The 27970-nt window shown below is 41.0% G+C and overlaps 1 protein-coding gene and 1 long non-coding RNA gene across 6 annotated transcripts in view; one reads left to right on the top strand and one right to left on the bottom strand.

Moving 5' to 3' along the window:
- LOC138746536 (uncharacterized) overlaps positions 1–9319 on the bottom strand; it is a 37542-nt gene extending 28223 nt beyond the window's left edge. The window contains exons 1-3 of one of the 4 annotated variants that reach the window (XR_011347013.1): positions 9249–9319; positions 4881–5196; positions 57–182 (exon numbers count right to left, since the gene is read on the bottom strand). This is a non-coding gene — a long non-coding RNA (uncharacterized lncRNA). The other 3 variants (XR_011347010.1, XR_011347012.1, XR_011347011.1) reach the window with 3 other exon arrangements.
- e2f8 (E2F transcription factor 8) lies at positions 8903–27473 on the top strand. Of its 2 annotated transcripts, none has more exons than XM_069904779.1 (14): positions 8903–9157; positions 9888–9974; positions 11174–11452; positions 11550–11697; positions 13902–14210; positions 15012–15173; positions 16495–16632; positions 16760–16972; positions 17688–17772; positions 18190–18748; positions 22770–23060; positions 23228–23363; positions 24095–24435; positions 25400–26321. In XM_069904779.1, the coding sequence occupies exons 1-14, from the start codon at positions 9062–9064 to the stop codon at positions 25517–25519; spliced, it is 2964 nt and encodes a 987-aa protein (XP_069760880.1). In that variant the 5' UTR covers positions 8903–9061; the 3' UTR covers positions 25520–26321. The 2 variants fall into 2 exon arrangements, with proteins under 2 accessions (XP_069760880.1, XP_069760874.1); XM_069904773.1 differs by lacking the exon at positions 25400–26321 and adding an exon at positions 26335–27473 and having other exon boundaries at positions 8904–9157.
- The last annotated feature ends 497 nt before the right edge of the window (positions 27474–27970 follow it).

The following is a 27970-nucleotide window of genomic DNA, read 5'->3' as shown; positions in this document are numbered from 1 at the left end:
AGCATTGTGTTTTACTATTGGCATTGCGCTGAACTTGAAAAAAATGCAAGGCTTACTTTGTTACCGTTCTTTCTACAATCCCAGATACCCAGAGCTTGTACAACCAATGATATCTCTTTGCATCGGCTACAGGAAAATTGTATTTGCTCAGCAGCTTCAGCAGGGTTTAAATGCCATCACACCTAATAAAGCAAAACAAGGTGGCATCACTAACTGCAATACATCTCTTCCCGATGAGCTCAATGCCTTCTATACTTACCTCGAAAGGGAAAACAATGATGCACCCTCACAAACCCCCACAGCTTCAGTGACTCTGTTCTCCCAGCTTCTGAGTTTGACAAGAACTTTCAGGAGGGAGAAAATGTCTGGCCCCGGCAAAAGGAACTTAAAAAGTATTGAGAAACGAAGGGTCCTTATTGTATTGTCTAAGGAACCCAGAAGGTAGTAGGGCAGATAAAGTAAGGAGTCAAATAGGATTTGCCTTCATTTGCCAAGATATCAGAGATAAAATCAGGAGGTTATGATTCAATTGATACTGAGTAATTGTGATCACCAACCTTTAAGAAGGATGCGATTGAACTGGGGGAAATCGAAAGGACCTTCACACAGATATTGCCCAGGATAGAGCATTTAGCTATCACGAGAGACTGGATTGGCTGGACTTGTTTTTCTTAGAGGACTTGACAGTTACACAAAATTGAATGAGAAACTTTTCCTAGGAGCAAGTGTCACCAAAGGGCATAGGTTTTGGGGTGGGGGTAAGAGATTAAAAGGGGACTTGAGGAAGATTTTCTCTGGCTGGGAAAGAATAAAAATGTAAAATGCATTGCCTGCCACTGGATCCTTATCTTCCTAATCTGCAGACCCCAAGCAGTGAGGATTGGTGTCAACACTTCCTCCAAAGTAAATCTGAACACTAATGTGTCACAAGGCTACGTGCTCAGCCCCTTAAGTACTCTCTGTACACTCATGTCTGTGTGGCCAAACTCTGTTTGAACTCTTTGCATTTACAGATGACACCAGCTTCATAGGCCAGATCTCGAAAGTGAGACAGAGACAAGGAGATATTCTGGTCACATGGTGCTTGGATACATCTTCTTCAATGTCTGCAAAACAAAGGAGCTGGTCATTGATTTCAGGAAACAGAGAGGAGCACACATCCCTTTTTTGGAGTACATATCACTAATCACAATGTCACAACCAAGAAAAGACACTGGAGGCTGAGGAAATTCAGCAGATCCCCAAGGACTCTTGCCAACTTTAACAAGCTTATTATAGAAAGTATGCTTTCCAGGAACTGCTCTGCACGAGACTGCAAGAAATGCAGAAAGTGCTAAATGCAGCCCAGACCATCACAAAAACCCTCCATCAACTGCTGGCTCTATGATACTTTGACACCAAGAAAAGGACAGTCTACATTACACTGTTTATTTTTCTTGCAATTGGGAATATTTAGACCACAATGAGCAGAAACAGACTTTTCAGCCCATCAAATCTGCCTTGCCATTTCCCCACTCAGCCCCACTACCTGGCCTTCTCCCAAAACCTTTGATGCCCTGGCTAAACAAGAACCTCATCAATCTCTGCCTTAAATTCATCCAACAGCTTGGCCTCCACAACCACATATTCACCACCATCTGGCTAAAGAAATTCCACCTCATCTCTGTTCTAAGAGGACACCCTTCAATCCTGATGTTGTGTCCTAGACTCTCCCTCCAGGGAAAACAACCATTCTACATCAACTCTGTCTATTCCTTTCAACATTCTAAATGTTTCAATGAGATGTACCTCACTCCCCTAAATTCCAACATTCAGGCAAAGAGCCATCAAACGTTTCTCATATGATAACCCTTTAATTCCCAGAATCATCCTAGTGAACCTCCTCTGAACCTTTTCGAACGTCAGTACATCATTTCTTAAACGAGCCCAAGTGAGATCTCAGTAGTGTCCCATAAATCCTGAACATCACATCCCCGCACTTGTATTCTATTCCTCTCGAAATGAATGCCAGCATTGCATTTGTCTTCTTCAATACTGACCCAGTCTGCAAGTTTACTTTCAGGATATCCTGAACGAGGATTCCCAAGTCCCTTTGAATTTGTAAATTTTCATGTTTCTCCCCATTTACAAATAGACTGCCCATTTATCATTTTGTCCAAAGTACACTTCCCAACATTGAATTTCATTTACCACTTCTCTTCCCATTTTCTTAATCTATTTTCCTCAACACTACCTATTCCTCCACCTATCTTCATATCATCTCCAAACTTGACCAAAAAACCATTCATCCATAATCTAACTCAATGATAGACAGCACAAAATGAAGTAGCTCCAATACCAAACCCTGTGGTGTACTACTAGCAACAGGCAGCCAACTAGAATATGATCCCTGCATTCCAATCTCTGCCTCCTGCCAATGCTCTACCCACTCTAGACTAGTCTTAAGTAGTCTCATGTGCAGCTTTTGTATTTTTCTTTTGTATTTATTAACTCTTTTTAATTTTATATATACTATTCAAGACTTTTTTTAACGTTTGGCTGCAGCAAGTAAAATTTTTGTTATATGTGTACATTCTACAATGCATAAGACAATAAGCTCATTATCATAATATTAAATAACATGGTACCCCAGTCTCCCACCTTCCATCAGGGAAAGATGTGTGCTTGAGAACACAACCCTCCAGATTCAAGGCGAGTTTCTTTCTTAATGTTAAAAATTCTCTCAAATGGATCTTACACTTGTACTGCGCTAGAGCATAAAACTTTACAGCACAATACACGTCCCTCTTTCCATGTTGTGCTGACTGATGTGAACTTACTCCACAACAATCTAATCCTTCCCTACCTCACATCCATAACATTCCTTCCATCAATGAACCTAACCCTAACCCGAACGTCCACCACCATCCCGAGCAATGCATTCCAAAAAACCTATCTCTCACGTCTCCCCAAAACATTCCTCCACTCACCTTAAACAAATGCCCTCTGGTAGTTTCTAGTGTTGCCCCAAGAAAAAAAGTCCACCTATTAATAATCTTATATACATCTATTAAATCATCTCTGAGCCTTTGTTGGCCCAAATAGAAAAGCTCCAGCTCCAACAAGCTTTTTCGATAATACATATTCCAGTCCAGGCAACATTCTGGTAAATCTTCTCTGCACCTTCTGTAAAGCTTCTTCAGCATTCCTGTAATGAGGCAACCAGAACTGAACACAATACATGTATGTACTGCTTAACGTCCACAGTATGTTCTGAGAAATTGGACATTGTGTGATGTGGATGTTGTGCGACCATACACAGTTCCTAACAAAGCTATATGGTATACTGTAGTGTACCTGCAAACTTTTTATTTGTAAGTAGGGATCAATATGGGGACGGATACAGAACTGTGGAGAGAGAGTAGGGTGTGGGATCAGTGTGGGCACCGACTCAGGGATGTGGAGAGAGAGAGCAGGGCAGTGGGATCAATGTGGGAATACAGTATATAGATTCTTATAGCTAGTGAATGCTTTTTCTAAATTGCTGCAGACTTGACATGGTAACTGAATAATTATGAGACCATGGACATATATGCGATTGGACGTTGCCCGAATGGACGTTAAACAGCACATACCTGTATTCCAATTATGGACACCATACACCTTCTTCACCATGGCAATCCTGAGGGATATGTGGACCTGGACCACAAGATCACTCGGTTCCTCCACACTGTTAAGAATCCTGCCATTAACCACATACTCTACCTTCAGAGTTGACCTTCAAAGGGCATAAACTCCATCTACCCCTTCTCCACCCAACTCTGCATTCTGCTGTAACCTACTGCAACTATCTGAACTATCCACAACTCCAACCTTTGTAATCTGCAAAAATACTGCCACACTCCTCCACTTCTTCAATGAAGTCATTTATAACATTTTTTTTTAAAAATCACAAAGAGCATGGATCCCAGAACAGATCCCCAGCACAATACATCCCCAGGTCACCAACATCCATGGCAGAATGTCTCATTCACTACTGCCCCGTGCTTTCGGCAAACAAACCACTTCTGAATCTTTATACCTCTACGTTTCCTGCATTGTAATTATATACTCTCTATATTCTGCACTATTGGAATTGTTATTATTTTCTCTGCCTGTTGTCAGAGTTGGATTGCACGCAAAAGGAAGTATTTCGATACAAAGAATATAGTTCAAAATTATGTGTAAAGGACTCTCATTTCCTTTCGACTTAACTGATCAAACAGCCGTCCACTTCAAATAAGATGGAATTTTCGCAACCCGCAGCGCCACCCGTTTCCCTAATTTCAATTCACCATTAAAACTAAATGGCGCCAAAGTAAACAAGTTACGAAGTGCTACTATTAGTTTAGAAATAATATTCTCTGCTCCCACCCCCAATATTTTCTCGCAGGAAAGACGTTATCCAACAAATAAGTTGTCTTGTACGTGGTGATAGTGAATGTAAAGGGGGAACATGAAAACAGTTCGAAACAACCTTGGATGAACTTTTAACTCACCAGTTAGGCACAAAATAAAAACAAGCGGCTCAACATTGAAACCAAAAGTGCATGCACTCGACAAGGGAAAATCTACACGTAATCGCTGTAGCTTAGCATGATTTTTAAATCACTTTTTTTTTGCGCGCGCGTTCTTTCCCCCCGCCAATTTCACATTCCTATCTGAAAGTTCTCTTTGCTGTGATTGGCCACAAGGAATTCGGGCGCCTGTTGATTGGCCGAGAAGTTTCGGCAGGGGCCGAGCCGGCGCGGGATTCTATCTCAAGGCAGCGGCGGTACAAAGGACAAATATTCACTTTTCTCCAGGAAGGACAGCATCTTAATGATTTGATTCTTCATTTAAAAACAGAGGAAATAACTCACAGCCTGTGTAATGACAACGAAAATTACAGCAGTTCAATGGAACTCCTATACTTTAAGTAATTTTCATGTCCCCGTCCACATACGAGTGAGTGATTAAAAGGAAAAGCCGAGCCCGGTAAGGTATTTTTTTCGTAAAAGATAAACTTCAACTCGACGTAATGTTTGGGGGTGGGGGGTAACGTGTTTGTTAGTGGGGTTCGCTCTTTAATAAGTTCCAGCTGATTTCAAGGTGCAGGCACCGATGGGCCGGGTGTCTCATCATTCGGGCTCTGTTGGCATTTCTGGCGCCCAGCACTATTTGCTGAACTTTGATGACCTGGATCGAAATGTGCAAGTTTCAGTATAAATTCCGAGACAGCTCAATTCTAAAGTATCGAAGGAGTGGAGGAGGGGGGTCAGTGGACAACTCTTCATGCAGCGCAGAAAAACACACAAAATTGGAGAAACTCAGCAGGTCAAACAGCAAAGATACAGAACCAAGGTTTCAAGCTTGAGCCCGCTCACGCCCGCCTATACCTTCATGACGAGCTCAAGCCCGAAACGTTGGTTCTGTATCTTTGCTGTTTGACCTACTGAGTTTACCCAGCTTCGTACTTTAACTTCAGTCACGGTGTCTCCTGTTTTACTACTTCAGTGCAGCGTCACTTGGGAGCTCCGGAGGGAGGAGAAACTGGCGGCTTGCGGGCAGATACGGGGCCCCCCACTCCCCCCTCAGACAGCGATACCCATATATCCAGATAACCGTTTACAGCACGGAAACAGGCATGTCGGCCCTTCAAGTCCGTACCCCTCGGCTCTCGCCCCCTCGCCTCAACCTCTTTCACCAGGGTGTCATCTTGCCCAAGCACCAAGGTCAGTTCATATTCCCTTTCCCCCATCCCATCTTTCCCCAGGGCAGGATCCCCCCCCCTCCTTTCTGATCTCCAAGGATCAGATTCCTTCCCACACCCCTATTTCCCCCAGGTCAGACACTTCTCCTTTCTTTTCCCCCCCCCCCCCATTTCCCCAGGTCAGACACTTCTCCCCCCCGCCCCCATTTCCCCCAGTTTAGATACTTCCTTCCTTTTCCCCCACACCCCTATGCCAGATACTCTCTCCCCTCCCCCATTTCCCCCAGGTCAGATACACACTTCCTTTCTCTCTCTCCCCCCCCCCCCACCCCCATTTCCACCAGGTCAGATACTCTTTCCTCTCCATTTCCCCCAGGTCAGATACTCCCTTCCTTCCCCCAGGTCAGACACTCTCTCTTCCTCCTTTCCCCCAGGTCAGATACTCTCTTCCTCCTTTCCCCCAGGTCAGATACTCTCTTCCTCCTTTCCCCCAGGTCAGATACTCTCTTCCTCCTTTCCCCCAGGTCAGATACTCTCTTCCTCCTTTCCCCCAGGTCAGATACTCTCTTCCTCCTTTCCCCCAGGTCAGATACTCTCTTCCTCCTTTCCCCCAGGTCAGATACTCTCTTCCTCCTTTCCCCCAGGTCAGATACTCTCTTCCTCCTTTCCCCCAGGTCAGATACTCTCTTCCTCCTTTCCCCCAGGTCAGATACTCTCTTCCTCCTTTCCCCCAGGTCAGATACTCTCTTCCTCCTTTCCCCCAGGTCAGATACTCTCTTCCTCCTTTCCCCCAGGTCAGATACTCTCTTCCTCCTTTCCCCCAGGTCAGATACTCTCTTTCCCCCCCCCCCAATTTCCCCCAGATCAGATACTCTCTCCCCCCCAGTTCCCCCAGGTCAGATACTCTCTTCCCCCCCCCTCCCATTTTCCCCAGGTCAGACACACTCTTTCCCCCTCATTTCCCCCAAGTCAGACACACTCTTTCCCCCTCATTTCCACCAGGCCAGATATTCTTTCCCCCCCCCCTCTATTTCCCCAGGTCTGATACTCTCTCTCCTCCCCCCCCCATTTCCCCCAGGTCAGATACTCTCTTCCTTCCCCCCCCCCCCATTTCACCCAGGTCAGACACGATCTTTCCTGCCCCATTTCCCCCAAGTCAGATACTCTCTCCACCCCACCCCATTTCACCCAGGTCAGATACTCCCTTTCCCTCACCCCACCATGTCAGATACTCTCTACCCACCCCCCAATTTCCCCCAGGTCAGATACTCTCTTTCCCCCCCCCCCCCGCTTTCCCCCAGGTCAGATACTCTTCCCCCCCATTTCCCCCAAGTCAGATACTATCTCCCCCCCCATTCCCCCCAGGTCAGACACTCTCTTTCCCTCCCATTTCCCCAGGTCAGATACTCTCTCCATCCACCCCCCCCCATTTCCCCCAGGTCAGATACTCTCTTCCTTCCTTCCCATAGGTCAGACACTCTCTTTTACCCCCCCCCCATTTCCCCCAGGTCAGACACTCTCTTTTACCCCCCCCATTTCCCCCAGGTCAGACACTCTCTTCCCCCCGCCACCCAGGTCAGACACTCTCTTCCCCCCCGCCACCCAGGTCAGACACTCTTTCCCCACCCCTCATTTCCCAAAGGTCAGATACTCCCTTCACCCCAAGGTCAGATACTCCCTTCACCCCAAGGTCAGATACTCCCTTCACCCCAAGGTCAGATACTCCCTTCACCCCAAGGTCAGATACTCCCTTCACCCCAAGGTCAGATACTCCCTTCACCCCAAGGTCAGATACTCCCTTCACCCCAAGGTCAGATACTCCCTTTACCCCCCCTTTTCCCCCAGGTCAGATACTCTCTCGCCCCCCCCCCCCATTTCCCTGAGGTCAGATATTCTCTTCCTCTCCCCCCCCCCATTTCCCCAAGGTAAGATACTTCCTTCCTTCCCCCAGGTCAGACAATCTCTTCCCCCACCCCCCCCATTTCCCCGAGGTCTGATACTCCCTTCCTTCCCCCCCCCCCATTTCCCCCAGGTCAGATACTCACTCACCCCCCCACCTCACCATGTCAGACACTCTCTTTCCCCACCCCCCATGTCATATACTCTCTTTCCCCCCCCCTGCATTTCCCCCAGGTCAGATACTCTCTTTCCCCCCCATTTCACCCAGGTCAGACACTCTCTTTCCCCCCCCCCATTTCCCCCAGGTCAGACACTCTTTCCCCCCCATTTCCCCCAGGTCAGACACTCTTTCCCCCTCATTTCCCCCAGGTCAGATACTCTCTCGCCCCTCCCCATTTCCCCGAGGTCAGATACTCTCTTCCTCTTCCCCCCCCCCATTTCCCCCAGGTAAGATACTTTCTTCCCTCCCCCAGGTCAGACACTTTGTCCCCCCCTTCCTCCCCCATTTCCCCCAGGTCTGATACTCCCTTCCTTCCCCCCCCCCCATTTCCCCCAGGTCAGATACTCACTCACCCCCCCACCTCACGATGTCAGACACTCTCTTTCCCCACCCCCCATGTCATATACTCTCTTCCCCCCCCCCCTGCATTTCCCCCAGGTCAGATACTCTCTTTCCCCCCCATTTCACCCAGGTCAGACACTCTCTTTCCCCCCCCCCCCATTTCCCCCAGGTCAGACACTCTTTCCCCCTCATTTCCCCCAGGTCAGATACTCTCTTCCTCTTCCCCCCCCATTTCCCCCAGGTAAGATACTTTCTTCCCTCCCCCAGGTCAGACACTTTGTCCCCCCCTTCCTCCCCCATTTCCCCCAGGTCTGATACTCCCTTCCTTTCCCCCCCCCCTCCATTTCCCCTAGGTCCCCCTCATTTCCCCCAGGTCAGGTACTCTCTCCACCCCCCACCCCATTTCCCCAGGTCAGATACTCCCTTTCCCTCATCCCACCATGTCAGATACTCTCTCTCTTCCCCCCTCCTCCATTTCCCCTAGGTCAGATACTCTTCCCCCCCCCCCCCCCCCCATGGTCGGACATCTCACCCATCACCCTGGTTCAGATCCCCCTTCCCCACCTGGCCTCCGCGTCCCCAGGTGTTGCCTTCTTCGCCCCCACTTTCCCATCAGTTCAACCCCAAATGCCCTCAACTCTCCCCCGTCCCCCCCCCCCCCCCACCGGGTTCTGATCTGCCCACGGGGCCCGCAGGCTCGGGCACGGGCCCGCGTGGCGGGCGCGCGTGACGGATCGGGACCGAGAGGCGGAAAGGCGCGCCCGCGTGGCAAACGGCAGCCTGCCAACGGCCGCGACCCCGCCGCGCTCTTCACCTCCTCCCTTCCCCCCTCTTCGTTCCCTCATCTCGTCGCCACCGCCGCGACCCGAGGCGGGAGAGGAGAGGGCGCCATGGCCGGGACTCCCGTCTCCCTCTTCTGCGCCCGATGGAGCGCTGACAGGGGCGACCGATCGCCCTGCCGTCCCTTACAGCTTAACTCTGCGCAGGTACCTCAATCCTATCTCCCCCCCAACCCCGGGGAAAGCGCTCCGCGCGCGGGAGCTTTTAATTTACGCGCCAATTTCAAAACTGCCCCACCGTTTCCTCTTGGAGCCAACCGAACTTGCTGGGCGACTCTCAGCCCCGCCTCCTCCCTCGCTCCCGCGCTGATAGGTTCGGACCGCCGAATGTTTGGGCCGTTTCTCGGGGTAACCGGGTTTCTGATTGGCCGACGGGCATGCCCATCACACGGATGGGCGGGGGAGGGCTGAGTCCGCCTGAGCTGCCAGTGGAAGGGGCGTTGGCAGCCGGGGTGGGTGCCGAGTTCTTCCCCGTCATGTGGCCTTGTATATATTCACCTGTAGCTGTTTAGAAATTGATCCTGCGGTCAGCAACCGCCGCCAGAAGTGGCTGTCCAATTCATTGCTGTTTGTTGGAGCCAGGTCTGTGCATAAATTTGGCGAGAGAATTTCACCTCCATCAGCCCTTCAAATGGACACAGGAACTAAAAAATTTTTAGGCTGTCCTGGTCTTTTCTCAAGCACCACCCTACAAGGCCTTGTACGAATCATATCAAGGGTCTGGATTTTTCTTGACAGTCATGTGCACTCTTCTGTGTTCTTCTTTTCACTGAGCTACCTGGGGGTTCCCCCTACCCCTTCAATGTATTTTACTTTCATTTTTACATGGTATTGAATGTTTGCTTTCCCAGTTCTATGCTCATTCTCTGACTTTCAGGTCAGCAAGATGACAAGTGATTGTTCAGGGATGCAGAATCTGAACACCAATGGAAAAGATGAAGAGGATACCGGTGCAGACCAGAAAGTGAGTTTCTTCCAGTTGCTGCAATGGTTTGCTCACCTCCAGTTTTTAAGAAAATACAGATTTCTGGTCTCAATCCATGCAAAAAAAATAATACATTGAATAATAAAAATCGCGGGAAAACATTTCATAGTCCAAAAAAAGCTCCCTCTCCCCAGATTCGAAAAGAACGGGGAAAGACAGCAGCAGGGAATAGAGGGAGATAAAAAGAAAGAAAATAGAGAAGATTTGATATTTCAGAGTTGCATCATTTTAAAAGTATTAAATTTCAAATAAAAAGTATACTAATTAACATTCATCAAAATAAATTGTACAATTTGGGCATTTAAGTAATCTAAATAAGGTTGCCAAATTTCGACGATAATCTTCTCAAAGGGAATACAACTTTGCACTTCTGTGTTCCAACGGTCAATGTGAAGTCAGGAATCAGCTTTCCACGTTACCGCTATACATTTCATGGCTATTGACAACGCAGTTTGGATTTACTTCTGGAGAAGTTAACTTTTATAACTGCCAAAATTCCCCACAAGAAAAAATTTCCAGGTCTAGGGGGAAGTTCACCCCCACAATTTTTGTCAACACTTTCCCCAATTCTAATTTGCTCAGTGGTATTGCAGGTAGCTTCTATCACAGTGAGAGTTGGTGATCTCATGACATTGGCTGGTCAGATAAGAATAAGTTTCAATGTGGGATTTTTAATATTTCTTTGGCGGGGGCAGTGATGGAGGGCTTCACCACCCTAGTGATTCCAGTTCACTGGACCTCCCATTCTGTCATTGCAGACTACATGTTCTCCTTGTGAGAGGTGGGCTTCTTCCAGATATTCTGGTTTCCTCCCAAAGACATGCAGATTAGCAAGATGATTGGCCACTGTAAATTGCTTCTTGTACAAAGTTCAGTTGTTGCATTTGTGAAAATGAAATGGGATTAGAATAATTGAATCCTTGATAGTCATCACAGACTTGCTCCTGTTTCATTCTCTTTGGGTCTCCTATCCCAATAAGGATGCTCCAGTGAACATGCTGAGCATTTGCTCTGATGGGACCAGGTGTACTAAACATATTTTTAAAGTGCCACATTTTCAAAGTTCTTTTTGAACACAGCAAATAAGTATGGTTGTAGAATTAACTCCACATTATGATGCAATGTTAGAAAATAATGAATGGATCTGTATTTTGTCTTTATTCTGTCTTTCAAAACAGGAAAATAAATTCATAGAACCACATAAAAAAGCAATAAAAACTCCTTTGAAGCAACAATCCTCTACCTCTCATTCCGTAATGGGAGGAATCCGGCCAGAGCTGGGTGCCATGACCACTCCAACAAAGCTTCAGGAAACCCCTGTTGGAGAGCCATGGACCCCTACTGCCAATTTAAAAATGTTAAGCAGTGCTGCTAGTCCAGAGATTAGGAGCAGGGAAAAGAAGAGGGAATTGATTATGGATGAAGACCATACTTCGGAGACAGTTGACAACTTACAGGTACGTCACGTCAGAAATAAAAATATATATCACACACACACCGAATTATCATTTCTTTATGTGAAAGAAGTAAGATAAAATGTATTGTGAATTTCAGAATCAGTTGACTGGAGAAGAATTCCATCCAAGCCGCAAAGAGAAGAGCTTAGGCTTGTTATGCTATAGGTTCTTGGCACGGTATCCTGAATATCCAAACCCTGCAGTGAACAATGATATTTGCTTGGATGAAGTTGCAGCAGAACTGAGTGAGTTCACATTTATACGTTATGGGGAGCACATAATATTAAAGGGAACATTGATTGGAAAAATGTTTTTTGGAGGATTGTCCATGGTTGTTCATCTCCCAAAGGTGTTAAAATTATGAAATCATCATATCTTGTTTGAAAGTGGTTTAGTGGAATGTTAATCTCAATGTAACGATTCTATTAACTCTTTGTAAGTTCTATTCATTTAACCCTACTTTATTTTTCCATGGTGTTTTTGTGCCTACAACTATATAATATGCAAGTCAGTGTTATTGGCTGATTGGAGAGGCACCCGACTGTAGTGACATGTTGAGATCTAATGGCACAATTTAGAAAAATTGTAAAGTCTTACTTGATGCTTTTTTTAAAAAAATTACTTGCTGAATAATTACAGAGATATATAAATCTAGTTGCCAGGATACACTGTTGAAACTGGGGAAATTGTGAGGGGATCAGAATCAGAATTATTGTCATGAATGTGTCACAAGATTTGTTGGTTTTGCAGCAACGTCACAGTACAAACATTTTTAAAAGTGAAACATGAAAGTCTGTAGATGCTGTGATTGTAGTAAAAATGCTGGAGGAGCTCGGCCAGTCTTTTCAGCATCCATAAAAAGCAAAGATATGCTGCCGACATTTCAGGCATGAGCCCTTCTTCAAGGATTGATTCAAATATTTTTATCAACCACCTTACAAAATAAATAAAAGTAGTTCAAGAAAAAAGTCGAAGTAAGGAAGTGTCTGTGGATCTGATATATTTAAAATCATGAAGCACAAGAAACTATAGTTGATGGAATCTTGAGTAACTGGAAGGACTCAGCAGGTCAGGCAGTATCCATAGAGATAAAAGGACGGTCAACATTTCAGGTCAGAGACCTTTTTCAAGTGGGATGGGGATATAACAAGCATTTTTTTAAAAAAAAGAGCAGAGATAATCAGATCATGGACACATTAAGGTGGGAGAGGTGGAGGAGCATATAGGGGAGGACACCTACATGAGGTGCGGTTAAGAGAAAAGTGAGTAATGAAATAGGTTATAAAGATAGTAATAATTAAAGGACAGATTTAAACACTGGAACTAGATCGAAGGTTATCTCTAGACCTAATTCTAGAGGTTAACTCTAGGCCTCTGTGCCAACCTCTGTAACTTGATCCTTGACTCTCTCATTGGAAGACCAAAGAACTGGCTATGTACTTGGAAAAAGGGGGAAAATTCATGGGTATGGAGAAAGAAAGCAGCAAGTGGGACTGCTTCTTCCTGGAATCAGCATGGACATGAGCTGAATAGCCTCATTTATGCTTTCAGTAGTTCCATGAATAAAGAAATAAATGTACCCCTACACAATTGTGTGACTTGGTATTGTGCTGTGTTCAATCTACGTTTCATACAACTATTCCGGTTCATGTTGTAGAGATTGTTTAATATCAAATAACTTTTTCAGATAATATACCTTCTAATTTCTTGCAGTATCTACCTTAAAGCTTTGTTTAAAAATAACCTCCTCACCTACTGATGATTCTTTCTCACATCTCCAGCTTGGACACCCCTTTCTGGCCACTCATCACCTCTTGACTTTTTTTTTCTAATTGCCATCATAACAATAACCACTTTGATTTCTCCATTGCCCCACTTATTAAAGGTTCTAACCCCGACTGTCTGCTTCCCTCTCTGACTCAAGATCTACAATCAAAACTATCCTGATAGACCAATTGTTTCTTCCTACTGTTGACCATCAAACATTTTTTGTCTTCATGTAGCTTCTTAACCCAAAATGTCAACCAAATCTTTGCCTCTTCTGGTGCTGCTTGACCGACTGCTAAAAGATAATCCCTCTTCTGTTGCTGTGTTAAAACTTAATTCCTGCAGCCTGGTTTTCTTGAGCAAGGGAATGTCATAGACAGACCAACAATTAGACTTATTGGGTATCATACACAAGCAAAATAAAGACTTGATTTGCTTCAGTGAACAATTAACAACTTTTGGTGCTGCACACAATTAAAATCACTGGTACGATGACAGAAAATCGTATCTTTGCAAAAATAGTATCAAATACAAAAGAAACAGAGGAGAAAATTGATTTGAACTGTAAGAGTCTTGAGTGTGAAATGTTTTAATGTAAACTAATGTTGGTAATCAAAAATATAAATTGTCTGGAAATTATATATCTATTCTATTAACAGAATTTTGCTTTTACCTTCATTAGGTGTTGAACGTCGGCGTATTTATGATATTGTAAATGTTTTGGAAAGCTTGCATATGGTGAGTCGTCTTGCCAAGAACCGATACACATGGCATGGCCGTCATAATCTCACTCATACACTGGGAACATTGAAAAATGTTGGTGAGGATCAAAAATATGCAGAACAAATGTTGCACATTAAGAAGAAAGGATTTGAACTGCCTGAGACCCATATAAAAGAACCACTGCGAGAACAAAACTCAGCGAATAAAAATGAAATGCAACCCAAAGAGATGTACTTTGTGGAACTCCCTGGAATGGAATTTCGAGCAGGTATTTACGTCTTAATTTATTGATCTATTTGTACTAATCAAATGAAGATACATAAGATCATGCATTTAGTCTGATGCATCGCCAGAAACATCACCTCTGCAGAACCCATTTACTGGTTCTATGAATTATGTATTGGCCTCGTTTTTGTGTCAATCTTGAAGTGTGACTTGCATTCTATAATAAAAGTGTTGCCACAAAGCACTGGCCCTTTTATTTTGAACCCTTTGGGAAGAAAGATTACATTCCTAAAGTTGCTCTCCTCTTTCAGATGTATTTCATAATGTTCCAATGTCATCTTGCTATTTCTCAGTTAGAAATGGTTTATGTGTCGTGGTTAATGGTATTTCAAATGAAGATTTTTATTTGCACTTATTTTCTTGATGGAACCTCAACTGGAAGGGGATTGAGTAACACATAGTAGCACATAGTAAAGATAATTGGACAAAAGAGATGTCTGTAGCATAATGATCTGGATTTGCTTAGAGATGGTGGAAAAGCCAGTTTCAAAGATAATATTCAAAAGAGCATTGAATAAAGCAAGACAACAAGTTAAGACTAGGGAAGCTACAGTAATTGAATAGCTCAGACTGAGGAGCCTGCTCTCCTGTTACAGTTGTACTTTACATTATCATGGGGATTTTATGAAAAGCTTCATGAAATGGTATTTCAGGTGACAGAACTATTTATAATTGGTTTCTGTGATTCAGAAATTACACAGATGAAGATTGCAGAGCCATTAATTTATGCAAACAAGTTCTAACCTTTTTTTGCAGTTAAAATATGTATTTTCTTTATCTGCAGCCTCCGTAAATGGGCGGAAGGACAAATCTTTGAGAGTAATGAGTCAGAAATTTATCATGTTGTTTCTAGTGTCAAAGCCCCGAGTGGTTAGTCTTGACACTGCTGCAAAAATTCTAATTGGTGATGACCAAAAAATGGATTTGGATCATAGCAAATTTAAGAGTAAGTTTGTTAATGTTTTAATTTATAATATCTAACAATTAGCAAATGCTAACCATCTACGCTAAAATAAATTAAATATAAATTCTTCATTTAAATGTCATTTCCAGGTTTAAAATTACAGTGAAAATATAAAACACCAAAATAAATGATACAGTGCAACCAGTCTGTTCCATGTACCTCCTCCTCTCTGAGCTAACTCAGCATAATCTGTTTTCTATTTGCTTATCTAATTTTGTTTTGAATGTCATGAAACAATTTCTATAAGTGTGATTGTTGTGTATTATAATTATTTCTCGATGTATGTCTATTTTCTTGTTTTGCCTTTATTAAAGGTCCTAAGTGAGGGGGGGAAAAGTGGAAGTGTTTGAGAGATGACGAAGCATATGAATACTGTATTACTTTGCATATGTTTGTTCAGACCCAAAATTACCATAAATTACTTCACAATTTTAACTTAACTACCGAAAGATATTCTGCTTGGCCTGCAGGAAAAAAGAATCTCAGGGTTGTATGTGATGTCATGGGTTGTCTTGATGATAAATTTGAACTTTGAACTTTAATTACTTTGCCCCTGTTAACTACTCTTCCTGACCAAAGCCCTTTTTCTCCTTAAACAGTAGTTGATGTTGCTTTGGTCTCATCGAAAAACCATGTGCATAACCATGTCCACTCTCTTCAAATATCATGTTTTCTTTTCAAAGCTTTACAGTGCATTCATACTTTGTATGATGATTGATTGCTATATTCCCTATTTCGCTACTTGGTGTATTTATTCTCTTCCCTAACAAGAAACTGATTAAATCAGTCAATTTTGTAATTTAATAAATCTACATTGTTGCTCGCCACAACAAAACATAAATTATTCATTGTTTTTACAGACCAAATCATAGTGAACAGATTTTATGTACCTCGTAGTCCATGACCCACTATGATCTATTCAATGCTTGCAATAGTTTTTTGATCACATCAACTTTTCCTCTGTTCTGATACCTTTGCTGTAACTGAGTAAAACACAAAAGTCTGCAGATGCCATGGGTGAAGTAAAAACCCAATGCTGAAAGACTCAGCGGCTCAATGTATAGCAAAGATAAAATATTGAAGGGCTTAAGCCCAAAACTTTGGTTATGTATCTTTACCTTTGCTATAAAGTACACTGTGTGACTGCTGAATTTTAAGGAGGCAGGCATTGAATGCTTTGAATCCAGATAAAGGCAAAAGAGAATCAATATAGATTTTACATACGTATATATTGTTGATACATTTGTATTTCTGAAAATAACAGTTTCACCAGATGGCAATGTGTTCCTCTTTTACCTCGCAGCTAAAATCAGACGACTTTATGATATAGCCAATGTTCTTACCAGCCTTGAGCTTATAAAGAAGGTGCACGTAACAGAGATGAGGGGTCGTAAGCCAGCATTTAAGTGGATAGGACCAGAGGCATTTCCAGACATAAATGGTACTTGCTCATTTTGATAAAGATTGAATATTTTGAGGTTCTTAAAATTTTAGATATTTTCTGCATAAGTTAATTTCACAATTAAGGAATTAGCCATTGAATAACATTGAAACTACTCTCATTGCAGATGTAAGGCCTATAACACCGACGACCTCAACTGCAAATGTTACTCCATTGTCTAAAATGTCAAAAGAAACCTTTGCCAAGAATCTTTTCCCTGCCTCTACAACCAAGCAAAATTTCACTCGACATGCATCTTTAAATCACTTAATGCCAAACCTGGAGAATGATCAGAGGAAGATCAGTTCTGCACCTAGCAGCCCAGTTGGCAAAATCTATGGTATATATTTCAGAACAACCCACCGGTATTTAATATGTGATTATATAACAATTTACTTTTAAATTCTTAAATGTAATTATGATTAGGAGTCAATCATTTTATAAGTACCTGCTCTGCCATTACAAAACCAGTAATGTAAAATGATTAACAAAGAGTATCTTAAAAGTGGGGTAGCCTCATGAAAAGGCCATATGTTACCTGTGGCAATATTTGTCTTAAAATATTTCTGCGGTGAGACAGCCTTATTAGCTTTTATGCAAAAATGTGAAATGAATGAACTTCATGTGTGAAGTTTTGAGGCCAACCATTTTAGCAGTTTAAACTGTTTTGAAATTCAACTGATGGAGAGTTGTCTCAGAAATTACAGGACAAAATTTTTTTTTTCATGTTCAAAGTACAGCACAATTATATTAATCTACTTTGGAAACATATTATTTGCTGATATTCAGGCGCATGGTGCTCAGAATTTATTTTCTAAGAACCAGTCTTTTCAATGTTGTGCAATCTTAATGGGGTTTTATTTGATGGGGTGGAACAAGAGTTTAGGTGAGTTTTTTGCAGCAAAGCAACGTTTCTGGTGATGTTCTGATGGGTTGTCTTCTCTTTTATTCCACAAAAAAAATGCTTCTCACAAAAGCATACTATGAAGTATCTTGTCATTGTACTGTACTTTAAAGCAATTTGCAGAATGTGGATTGTACTTCCTTCCTTACAGGTGATTGGGACAAACCTGGATTGTATCTCAGTAAAATGGACAAACTTGCCAAAATCTGTAAACTTCAATTGGAGGCACAGTCCAGGTAAGTGCCAGAAATTTAATCTTCATTATCCCGAGACCTATTTTCATATTATATATACAAAGAGCATTTTGCTCAGTTTTAAATGTCTTAAAACTAATACTGTATAAAATCAAATTGCATTTCAATTGTGGTCATTTTAAAAGCACTAAAATAAGGTTTTTTCAATGAATCAGTACTTCATATAATAGCTCCTTGATTTGTCAATGATCAAAAGTTATGGGAAGAAAGACGGGAGTGGGGCTAAGTGGGGGAATGGATCAGTTCATGATTGATGCTCCCAGGTCTTGTCTTAAAGAATAATTGGAAAAACTATTGGAAAGGATAGGTCATTTACTGGATGGTATAGAAAAGGAAATATGATTGTCTTTTTCAAAAAGAACTTCTGAATTAAGTTTTTATTTTTCTTCTCCCCCCCAGCTCCTCCCCCACCAGCAAGAATGCTAGTAAACCCACAACCTCACCATCAAAACCATCATCCTCGCAAGAGAAACTAAAACTTGATAAGCCCCCTGGACTTGTTGAACCAACTCCATGTAATGGAGTTAATTCGTTATTTCCACAAGTTAAACCCACATTTCATTCACTTGGAGAGTTTCCTTTGATTCACAGACAGTGTTCTTCAGTTTTACCAGTGATGTTACCTCATTGCCACACTGGTGGATCTTGTATGATTTATCTCCAAACTGCACAACCAAGTCACCTGACTGCACCACTTTCTGGCATCGCAGTAAAATTTGTACCCCTTGCTACTGACAGACAAGTTTCAAGTCCAAATGATTCAAAATCAAGATTCCACATCAGTAAAAGGACTGCTGAGATGTGTGCTGATGCATCAGGCACACAATACGAGGACCAAAGTAACAAAGCAGCCAAACAAGAGCAGTGCCTGAAACCACGTGACCTTAATGAAGTTCAGAGATTCAAAGAAGTGGCCAACCAAGAGAGCCAGCCAGCAGTGGAAACTGTTTCTTTAAGGGTAAATTAAAATCTCATAAGTAACAATACTTACAATGACATAAAAACAGAAAACCCTTGGCTGACTTAGCAGGTCAGGCCCACAATGGAGAGAAACAAGGTTAATGGTTTGGGTCAAATACCCTTGAGCAGAACTGGAAAAATGAGAAAACAAGTTGCATGGGGTGGTGTGGAAACAACAAAGGGAATGCTTGTGATCAGATGGAGACCACGACTTTTCAGCTGTCACAATTGTTTTCAATGCTTCTCTCTCCATGTATCTTTCCTGATTGGCTAAGAATACCCAGTATTTACTGTTTTTATTATCGCAAATTTCCAGCATTAAGAGTTTATTTTTGACAATTCTGATGGACTGTTTGTGATGTTTTAATTGGAAGTTACTGCAAGTAATGGTAATCATTCAACTGTTTCTTCGTTCAATCTATTGCAAGAGTAAAATGTTCTCCACTCAATGTAATTGGCCTAATTAGATTCCTGCACCCATTTTCACCAGTGTTTTTTATCAGTAGTATCACAACCGTCCATCCTTTCTCTTGCTGTTTCTCTCCACCTTTCACAATGATGTGACCCACTGAATAATTTTAATTCAAATCCAGTATAACTCTTTATTTATCAACTGATGCATTTTAATTGATGGAACTATCCTCCAAAAAATAACTTGCAGTGTGTTTTTAAATTTAATTTATTTTCATCTGGTATTCTTCAATCCAGCCCAGACTGATCTGGTCACCTCCGATCTTGTGTAAGAGATAGGGTTATTATAGACCACCCAATAATCAGAGAGAATTGGAGGAGCAAACTGTAGCGAGATAGCAGACCGATGTAAGAAACAGAAAGTTATGATAGTAGGAGATTTTAACTTTCCACATAGTGACTGGAACTCCCATACTGTAAAAGCATTGGATAGCTTAGTAGAGTTTGTCAAATGCGTTCAGAAAAGTTTTCTAAGTCAATATATAGAGGTACCAATGAGAGAGGATGCAATACCTGATCTCCTATTAGGGAGTCAGGTAGGAAGTATGTGTAGGTGAATATTTTGGGACCAGTGACCATAATGTCATTAGTTTCAAGTTAATTTATGGATAAGGATAGATTTGGTCTTTGAGTTGCAATTCTAAATTGGAGAAAGGCCAATTTTTGTGGAAACGAGGAAGGATCCAGGAAGAGTGGATTGGGATAAGTTGTTTTATGGCAAGGATGTGTTCATTAAGTGGAAGGCCTTCAAAGACAAAATTTTGAGAGTGCAAAGTTTGCATGTTCCTGTCAGGATTAAAAGCAAAGTTAACAGGCATAGGGAAGCTTGATTTTCAAGGGATCTAGTTAAGAAGAAGAGAGGTGTATAGCAGGTATAGGCAACAAGGAGCAAATGAGGTACTAGAAGAGTATAGAAAATGTAATAAAATACTTATGAAGGAAATTAGGAAGCCAAAAAGAAAACATGAGGTTGCTTTGGTAGATAATGTGAAGATAAACCTGAAGGGCTTCTATAAGTATGTTTAGAGTAAAGGATAGCAAGGACAAACTTGGTCCCTTTGAAGATCAGAGTGGTTGTCTGTGTGTGGAGCTTCATGAGATGGGGGAGATATACACTATTCCAGTTTCCTGAGTGGGGAAAAAAAAGGTTTAATATCTTCCCCATCTCATGAAGCTCCACAAGGAAGGAAGGGAAACAAACAGTAGTGGCATGGCACATGTAGAGATTAAAGAGGAGGAGGTGCTTGCTGTCTTACAGCAAACAAAGTAGATAATTATCCCGGGCTTGCCATGATATTCCCTTGGATATTGAGGGAGACAAATGTAGAAATTGCAGGGGCCCTGGCAGAAATATTTAAAACATGGGTGAGGTGTCAGAGGATTGGCGGGTAGCCCATGTTGTTCCATTGTTTAAGAAAAGCTCCAAAAGTAAACAAGGAAATTACAGGCCAGTGAATCTGATGTCAGTCATAGGTAAATTATTGGAGGGTATTCTGAGAGATCGGATAATCAAACATTTGGTCAGCCAAGGGCTGTTGAGGATAATCAACATGGCTTTGTGCATGGTAGATCGTGACAAGTCCCACATGGGAGGCTAGTTCAGAAGGTTCAGGCTTTAGGTGTCCATGGAGAGGTTGTAAACTGGATTTGAAATTGGCTGAATGGGAGAAGACAGAGTGGTGGTGGATGATTGCTTCTCAGACTGGAGGCCTATGATTAGTGGTGTGCCTCAGGGATCGGTGCTGGGACCATTGTTGTTTGTTATCTTTATCAATGATCTGAAATTTTGTTATGCATCTTTATCTTTGATCATTTCGTTGAACGGTATAATGACAACAACCTTGTGCTCAACGTCAGCAAAGCCAAGGAAATAATTATGGACTTCAGGAGGAAATCGGGAACACAACTCAGTCCTCATCGAGGGATCAGAAATGGAGAAGGTCAAGAACTTCAAATTCCTGGGTGTCAACATCTCCAAGGATCTGTCCTGGAGCCTCCATGTTAATGCAATCACAAAGAAGGCTCGCCAGCGGCTATACTTTGTGAGGCGGTTCAGTATGTCACCGCTGACTCGTTAACTTCTACACAGATGTACGATGGAGAGCATTCTAGCTGGTTGTTTCACTGCATAGCATGGAGGCACCAACTCAGGACAAGAATAAACTCCAGAGGGTTGTTAACTCGGCCTACGACATCACAGGCACCAGACTTCACTCCGTCGAGGACATCTACACGAGGCGGTGTCTTAAAAAAACAGCCTCTATCCAGGCCATGCTCTCCTCACTCTGCTACCATTGAGGGAAAAGGTACAGGAGCCTAAAGACGAGCATTCGACGGTGCAAGGACAGCTTCTTCCTTGGCTGCCGTCAGATTCCTGAATAGTCAATGAATGGAAGACACGGCCTTACTTTTCGTGCACTATTATTCTTTATATTTTTAGTGGTAACGTCGTAAGATGGCTATAAATGTATGTTCTCATTTTGATGCTGCTGCAAAACACCAGATTTCATAATTTGACAGTGACTATAAATCCTGATTCTGATGTTGACCGGCTGAGTTTTTCCAGCATTGTGTTTCAACTTCAATCCCAAAGTCAGCACACTTTCGTGTTTTCCCTCATGCAACAGGATTGAGTGCTCGTAAGAAGTATTTGTGTCGCTAGGTCATTGATGACCAGCATGGACATGGTTAACTAAGGAATCGACACCAAGGCCATCAGTGTTTTTTGCCTGTTATCTACTTGCTTTGTTTTTATTTGGGCTGTGATTAGTTTTACTCAAATATTGTTTCAGGAGAGTCTTTTTGACCAATTATTTCAGTTTATATGATAACTTTAATGGAAGATGTTTTATTGACAACTGATTAATTATGTCCATAAAATTGAAGGCTTACCTTAAAGAGCATCCCCTTTATTCTGCTGTGAACAGTCAAAGCTCTGTTGGAGCATACTGCTATGATGTTGGGAAATTATTTTGAATGAAAATCTCCCTTTGAGATCTTCTTTTAAACGATCATGTGTAAATATGCTGCGTTTTGATGATATACGTTTGTCACATATCATGTGAACATGCCAAAAAAAACCTTTGAGAATTTTTATTTCAGATTTTCCTAGATTTACATTTTGAAATTTGCTTTAACATTTAAATCTAGTTTTCTTGTTAATGCAGTTTGCTTTGAGATGATCGGTATTCTTGATATGAATTAAAAATGCTACAGAAATCTACTCACTGAAATGATCAGTGGAAATCCTTGTCTAGAACAATGGGTCAATTGACTTTGGCATTCACGCCTTTTGTTTAGTCCTGTTTACTTTCTAAAATATTTAGAAATATTGATCAACTGACAGTTACTTTATTCTCCAACCAGTTCCTGCTCCAATCTATCTATTGGGTATTATGAGATACAATAGAAGTTTGAGAAATAGCACATCATCTTCCATACTGGGTATTAAATTCAGTCATTTCAGGTGATTCGCTTTCATTGTTTATACTACCACTGATCTCTGAAAATGAGAACAATTGACAAATTCCTCTTACTTTTTCTTGAAGGACCAATCACCAAATAATGATCAGCTTTTTGAAATTCATCAAATGAAGCTGAAGGCCCGCAAAGCCTTGACTGCATCTCTGGTTTCTCCAAGGGCCCTACACCTTGACCCAGAATTTATTAATGCCTCAGATGACAAGAGTCTTGGTTCGGAAAAACTGGAACATAGCATTGAATGTTTTTTTGAGAATGAAGAGAAGGGTGGGATTGTTTTGTCAGAAGGACAAACCAGCAAGGTCAAAAGTCTTCCATTGGCAATTGCACTTCCTGCCCATCTTCATTCACTGCCTGAGGTAAGATACTGACTTTATAGATGATAGGTATGATTAACAGAATAGGAAGTACTTGATGCTAAATTACTTTTCTGGTTCGAACATTTGTTGTAATGTCGAAAGAATCTGCTCTTTTTAGCACAATTTGCATTTTTATTTATTCTGATTGTCCGTTTATTTTGCCTCAGACTGTAATGACATCAGGATATCTCATCCCATTGTCACAGCAATCATCATACAGTAATTCAAGTGACAGATCTCCTGAAACGAAAGACAATTCTGTGTCTTCACCTAAGCAACAGCTTTATCATTCGCCATTGTCAGGTACCCACAGAAAATTACTCTTCTCGAATCTGCCATCACAATGTTCCTTTATCAGAACAGTTGTTACGGCAGTCTTTGTAATTTTCAAATTTCAACTAAATTAAATCCTCGACACATTTTACTCCTCAGGTCTGAAAATTATCAGGTTTTTGTTTACATCCTTTCCTGATTTATCACCTTTCAGTCAATTCCTCTAATTTTGTTAAGGACAATCTGCTGGAAGAACTCAGCATCAGTGGGAGAAAAAGAATGGTTGATGCACTCTTCATTCTCAGTCTTGACAAAATGCTCTGACCCAAAACATTGACCAGTCTTGCTCTCCCACTGATGCTACTCAACCTGCTGAGTTCCTCCAGCAGATGAGATTCATATTCTGGCATCTGCAGTCTCCTGTGTGGTTCCACTTAATTTTGTTTTACTTTGCTTCCCTTTCTCCTCTTTTGATTGTGTTCTTTCCCAATTGCTTTATACCATATTTAAAGATCAAAATGTGTCTATATACATAAATTGAAATGGCTATAAAAGATATGCCAGATCATTGGCCAATTCTAGTAAATATGAAACATTTCAGACTAAAGAAAAAGTATAAATTACTTTTTGTTGCTACTGTTTATGCTTTTTTTGCCGTTATTGTCTGGATTAAAAACTTGAATATTTTACAATGATGTTAAAATATTCGTTTCTGTTATGTCAACTAAATTTTTAAAATGTTCTTCTTGTTTCTTTTCTAGGCATTACATCAACAATGACTTCAGATTTCTCTCCAGCTAATTTACCTGCCTCTCACATCCCCCCTGTGAAAGTACCTTGTGCAATGGCTGTTTCTTCTTCAGTAGGTTCTTTTCCTGGTCACAGTCCCAGCCCAGGAATTTTAAATTTCACACTGCAGAATCGAGGTTTAATCAATCCAGGGATGCACTTTTCAATGAATCAGGGACCTTCAATGACAACAGCTTCTCCAGAGCAAGCTGGTTCTCTCACAGGGCATACAACTCTTCAACAAGGAAAAATGATCTTTGTTAAACCAGTGTCTCCTCTTCACCAGCCCGTAGCATTGATCAATGTACCACAGGTGAGCTGTCATTCAAATGGATAAAGCCACAGTTAACATGTTATAATACTCTCTTGTTTGATTCAAGTCAAGGTATACCAAAATGTTAACATTTTGTAAAGCAATCTACATAACCAGTTGAGAAGTAAGTATTTCTTCAACTTGGTCTTTACCTGAGATAATTCTTTGCTTGAAGTTATTAGCAATGTGATAATATTGTATAATTAGTTGTATCATTGGTAGGGTATAATTAGAGGGTGAATGAAAATGGAATGAAACTCCTGCTATCAGTGGAAAGTTTGCATATAAAACATGAGACTTTCTTAATATTTAAGATTATTTTATGATCATGTAATAAAACAGAAAATGTGATATTACTCAAAATTTCCTTAGTCTACCGTAAGGCAGACAAAGATTCGCTATCAGAGAAGGGGAAGCAAAAGTGAGTCCCCACAGATTCACTGAATGTCCATGGCTTTGCCTCCAACAATCCCGCAACCACACAACCTTCAGTCCAAACCATCTGCAACCTGAGTTCCAGGTACACACCTCTGATACCCTTGCCCCTGACATAGTCGGCGCTTGCTCATTAATAATGTCCTTGATTGAATCTAATCAATCATGATGCCTAATCCTGCTACCTTTAACTGAACATTACATCATCTTGAGTTACACACTGCAATCACAATCTCGAGCATATCCCCTAACCCTTCCTTCCTATCTTTGGATGAAAGTATGGAGAGACCTATCCTAGCTAAAATCGGCAATCCAAATTGTTGAGCATTCCTTATCCTTGTCAACTTAATATGATTGCCAACTCCATTACTCCAGGAGGTGGATAAATTGTTTTCTGAACATGTATGGAGTTATCTATCTTGATTCTACAATTGATTCTGAGTTTGTTGGCCACTGAAAATATCAAGGGATGTGATTTGGACTGGATGGTGACATTCATTTGCTAATAAATCGTACCTTTGATTTTCAGCCCAAATTAAGGCAATCAATCACATCAAATCGAAAAAATTTCCGGGGATTATTTACTGTGCCAGATCAACTTTTATTGGTGGTTTCTTGCATTTTTACAAATTTGTCAGTTCTGAAGTAGGTGCAGTTGCTTAAATGTAGTTTACGATTTTGGTAGTTTAAGAATAAATGTTTATTATTAGAGTTGCCAAGAATAAGAGTGATAATGCACAAGGCAGGTCCTAAAGATCTGACCAGTTTGGGGGACATTTCTGTAACTATGTATCGTTAGAATATTGAACTTGGTGCCACCGTGAATGAGGCAAATAACGTGGATGCATTTAAGTGGAAGGTGGGTTTAAAATTAAAATTGATAAGATTGGGATTAGTTGGGTAGAAGGAAACTTGCATCGAGCATGGCTCGTTTGAGCTGTAAGGAATGTTTCTACTTGTCATTGCATCTTACAGCAAAGTTAGATCTTCCCACTTCAGATTTTAGTGATTTTTGAATTATGTGTAGTGCTTACCTTGTTTTAAACTTGTACTTGACAATATATCTCTCAACCCTCAAATTAACTTTCATTTGATTAAGTAGGAGCATCCCGAAGTATATTCTTTTCTAATGGTGAATTCAACATTCACTCTGTGTCCTTGAAGGGATTTGTAAGTCCTGTCAAAGCATCTGTTTATTGATGTACATGAAATTATCATAAAGTTCTAATATATTCTTAACAATACAAAGTTTATTTTTTGGTTTAAAAAGAAAAGCTATGACTCATCTGACTTAAAAGCATTCTTAGTAAATGCTGGCTTGGTAGATTTCTATACATCAGCTCTATCACAAGGTTTTGTCAAGTGTGCTGGACTTGGGAGGCAGTTGTATTTCAAATAATAAAGCAATTTCAAGACTCTCTTTTATAAAAGCAATCATTAGTTGACAGTCTCTCAATTCTACAGCCCAGTCTGCCAGCTGCACTTGATGATGCTCGATCAATCAGTCAGGAGAACTTTTTTCGTACCCCAGGGTGTCTGTCATCAACTTCCATCCTGTCATCAGTATCTACTGCTGACTCCAATGTCCAGAACAATAGTTCTCAAGGAACTGTGCATCTTCCTCAACGAAAGCTAGAGGTCTGACCTGAAGAATTTCCATGACTGAAATATCAAGTATATTCAAAATGGTTTGTAAATAAATAGGTCGATAATGCGTCACTAGGTTATGAACTAATCTGAGAGTAGATTCTAAATATGTAATGGATAATTTGTGTTGAAAAGTACAATTATTTTGTATCTGTTAATGGCAGCACATATTGCTCTAAAGAATTGTATTTGAAGAAAGGTTTACATTGTACCAATGTGATTGTAAACGATAGCCATAGTTAACAAAACTCGAGCAAAATCCAATATAAAACTATATTGAAAGAAAGTAATATGTTTTAACATGGTAAAAATCACAAGGCATATTCACTTTGCACATTAGACATGAAACATACTAGGATGAATACCATCCTACTTTGATGTCAGTTTATTGTACAAGTGGTAAAACCATTTGTGCACATGAACAGCAAACAGTGGATTCCGTGAATATCATCCAATGGGTATAACATACTTATCATAAATGTATGTAATATTGTGTTACCTCCTCCATTGAGAACACTAGCTGGTCCTTGTTATTACACAACTCAATCAATAGAAAATCAAGATATCAGAGAACATTTAATGTGGAGGTGAAAAATTATATGGCTGCATTTGACAATGTGATAATCCATTGGAGAAATAGCACGTACTGTAACTTGTACATCATTCTCTATTTATATAACATTAAAGCATTAATTTGAATGGAATTAAATTTCAAATGGATATACTTTTCAATTGTCTCTTGTAAAACCAGTATCAGCAGGTACTGTGAACTATAGATATGTAATGATTTCTTCACGCTATTAACAAGTCTTAAAATGTGGAAATCCAAGAAGATAGCAAGTGATCTTTGTGTTGGTTCAATCAAGATCGTCTTAATTATTTGAATTTTATTTATATTCTCGTATGCTCTTCTGTACTGTGACTGGTTCAGAATAAATCTGTACAGTTTTTAATAACTTCGACATAATAAGTGATCCTTGCTTATTGCCAGTTTGTTTTTTGAAACTGTAGTTCAATATAACTATTATCACATGGTAAACGGAATCTCAAAACAAATCTGACCTTTTCCTCAATCTAGATTAAGTGTATTAATGGTATTGAATTGAGTTAAATGAATTTCACAGCCATAGGTTATCCTTCATTTCACAAATTCATCTGTTTGCAGCTGAACAAAGGTTTTTTTTAGGATAAATAGATGTTGATTCTGCATCAGAATGAATTAAGCCAAGAACTTTTGAATGGACAGGATGACAAATTATACAACCTTTTCATATAGTTCTTGGGTCCATCTACATGATCTGAAACTTGTTTGTGTTATATGATGAAGTTGATAGCTTTTGGATTTGGTTTTGACAAGATGCACAACAGTGTGCTTTGCATAAATTAAATCTTAAAACACAATTGAACTGCTAGATTTTGTATCATATGAATTGAGAGTGGTTTGTTAAGCCAG

Source organism: Narcine bancroftii, chromosome 1 (assembly GCF_036971445.1).
Source record: "Narcine bancroftii isolate sNarBan1 chromosome 1, sNarBan1.hap1, whole genome shotgun sequence".
Taxonomy (NCBI): domain Eukaryota; kingdom Metazoa; phylum Chordata; class Chondrichthyes; order Torpediniformes; family Narcinidae; genus Narcine; species Narcine bancroftii.
Note: the sequence above shows the minus strand (reverse complement) of the source record. Positions and strands in the feature narration are given on the sequence as shown.